General features: G+C 44.2%; 1 protein-coding gene across 1 annotated transcript in view; it reads left to right on the forward strand.

Annotated features, from left to right (window-relative positions):
- The window catches only part of Mrrf (mitochondrial ribosome recycling factor), a 53,087-nt gene that overhangs the window by 14,789 nt on the left and 36,302 nt on the right, over nucleotides 1-1,996 (forward strand). Inside the window, exon 4 of the mRNA XM_021155532.1 lies at nucleotides 388-506. Within this exon, the coding sequence (XP_021011191.1) occupies nucleotides 388-506 (119 nt within the window). The remainder of the gene's footprint in view (nucleotides 1-387; nucleotides 507-1,996) is intronic.

Consider the following 1,996-nt stretch of genomic DNA (forward strand, 5'->3'; position numbering starts at 1 on the left):
AAAAAAAAAAAAAGAAAGCAGAGAAGCATGGGGAAAAGCCAGTAAAGCCGGTAAGCGGCTCCTCCATGGCTTCCGCATCAGCTCCTGCGCCAGGCCCCAGCCATGCTTGAGTTTCTGTCCTGACATCCATCAGCGATGAACTGTCCTATGCCATAGGAAAGGCTTTAAGTCCAGGCAAACTAGAATGGTTACTCACCTTGGTACCAGTAAGGAATTCCCACATGATTCTGCTAGCATTACATACTCTCTCCACTGCCTGAAACTTCCTATGAACAGCCTTGCCACATTGGTAAGATGCTTATGTATGTTGGTTGAATCTGATTAGATAAAGAGGTATGGGCTTCTAAGGTCCTTTAGAATCCTAAAACCTTATTACTTTTTCTTTAGGATCCCTTGATCATATTACTGTGGTAACTGCTGATGGGAAGGTTGCTCTAAATCAGATTGGCCAGATCTCCATGAAGTCGCCACAGGTGATTCTGGTGAATATGGCCAGCTTCCCAGAGGTAAGGTGCCTTTTTGGAAGGGTCCGTCTTCAGAGTTTCTTTTGGAATAAAGGAGGTTTGATCAGGTCAGAAGGAAATGTTCCCTTTTGTTTGGGAAAAAAATTATGAAAGAAAATTTAGGATTAAAAAAAAAAAGCTCTCTTATTTCTATATATCTTATCTGTTAAACTCAAATGTTACAGTGACCAACTAAGTAATTTGAAAAACAATAATGGAGAGTAGTGACTGGCTCTTGGGGGAGTGTAAGGGTCTGCTAACCTGCTGTCTTAGTTACTTTTCTATCGCTGTGACAAATCACTATGACCAAGGCAAGTTAAAGAAGAAAGCACTTAATTCGAGTCTCATAGTTCCAGGGGGTTAGTCTCTGACCATCATGGAGGGGAACATGGTAGCAGTCAGGCAGACATAGAGATGGAGCTTAGCTAAAAGCTTTTGAAACTTCAAAGCTTCACCCCTAGTGACAACACCTCCTAATCCTTCCCAAACAGTTCCACAAAATGGGGACCAAACATTCAAATATATGATTCTAAAGGGGCCATTCTCATTCAAACCACCATACCTGGAAGTAGTCATGTGGCCTGTTTCTGGGGCACCTCTTGCCCAGTTCTTGCTGAAGATTGCAGGGTAGAAATGTAGGCCTGTAATTCCTATTAACTGATGCTCCAGTTTTTAGTTTCAAAAGAAGCTAGTAATCCTGAATGTTGTACAAAGTATCGTTTGTTGTCTAAATGTTTTGGAATAATCCACTTTTCTCTTTTAAAAATGTCTGGCACCCAGGAGTGCTGACTTGTGTCTGTTATCTCAGCTCTTAGGAGTTAGAGGCAGGAGGACCAATGAGACTGCCTCAAAATAAACTAGAAACTCTTGAGACAGATTAAATATTTTAATGGGCTAGATATGGCCTGAGGGCCATTTTGTGAGCCCTGTATTAGAATTTGGAGAAGACCGTCCAGGAGGTCAGCTTGGTTCAGACGAGACACCAATACAAGTAGTGCCTGGCTTTAGAGACTGGGGGATGAGGTGCGTCTCACCTTCAGGCTCCAGTTGAGAAACCTAGAGAACCTGAAATCTAGCCCCCTCTCCACCTCCAACTGGCCTGGTCCTCTGGCAAGTCCCTTCTTCTCTGGGCTTCCATTTCCTCACCTTCCTGCTCTGGTCTCTGTCTCAGTAGATTTGTCTGTGCCCTGGATTTGACAAACTAGCTTAGCACAGGAGCAGAATCAACCATCTCCAACCAGAAGACTCCTGAGGCTACTAGGCCAGTTGAGCTTCTAGAGCTACAGCTACTCTCTGCCCAACTCCAGTCCAGTCCTTCAGCCTGAGTGAACTTGAATGTTTCAAAGTGTATATTGGGTTGTGCCATTCTCATAATTCAAAACAGTCTTTAAGAAATAAAAGCCCAGCCGGGTGTGGTGGCGCACACCTTTAATCCCAGCACTCGGGAGGCAGAGGCAGGCAGATTTCTGAGTTCGAGGCCAGCCTGGTCTACA

This window comes from Mus caroli, chromosome 2, assembly GCF_900094665.2.
Source record: "Mus caroli chromosome 2, CAROLI_EIJ_v1.1, whole genome shotgun sequence".
In the NCBI taxonomy this organism is placed as follows: domain Eukaryota; kingdom Metazoa; phylum Chordata; class Mammalia; order Rodentia; family Muridae; genus Mus; species Mus caroli.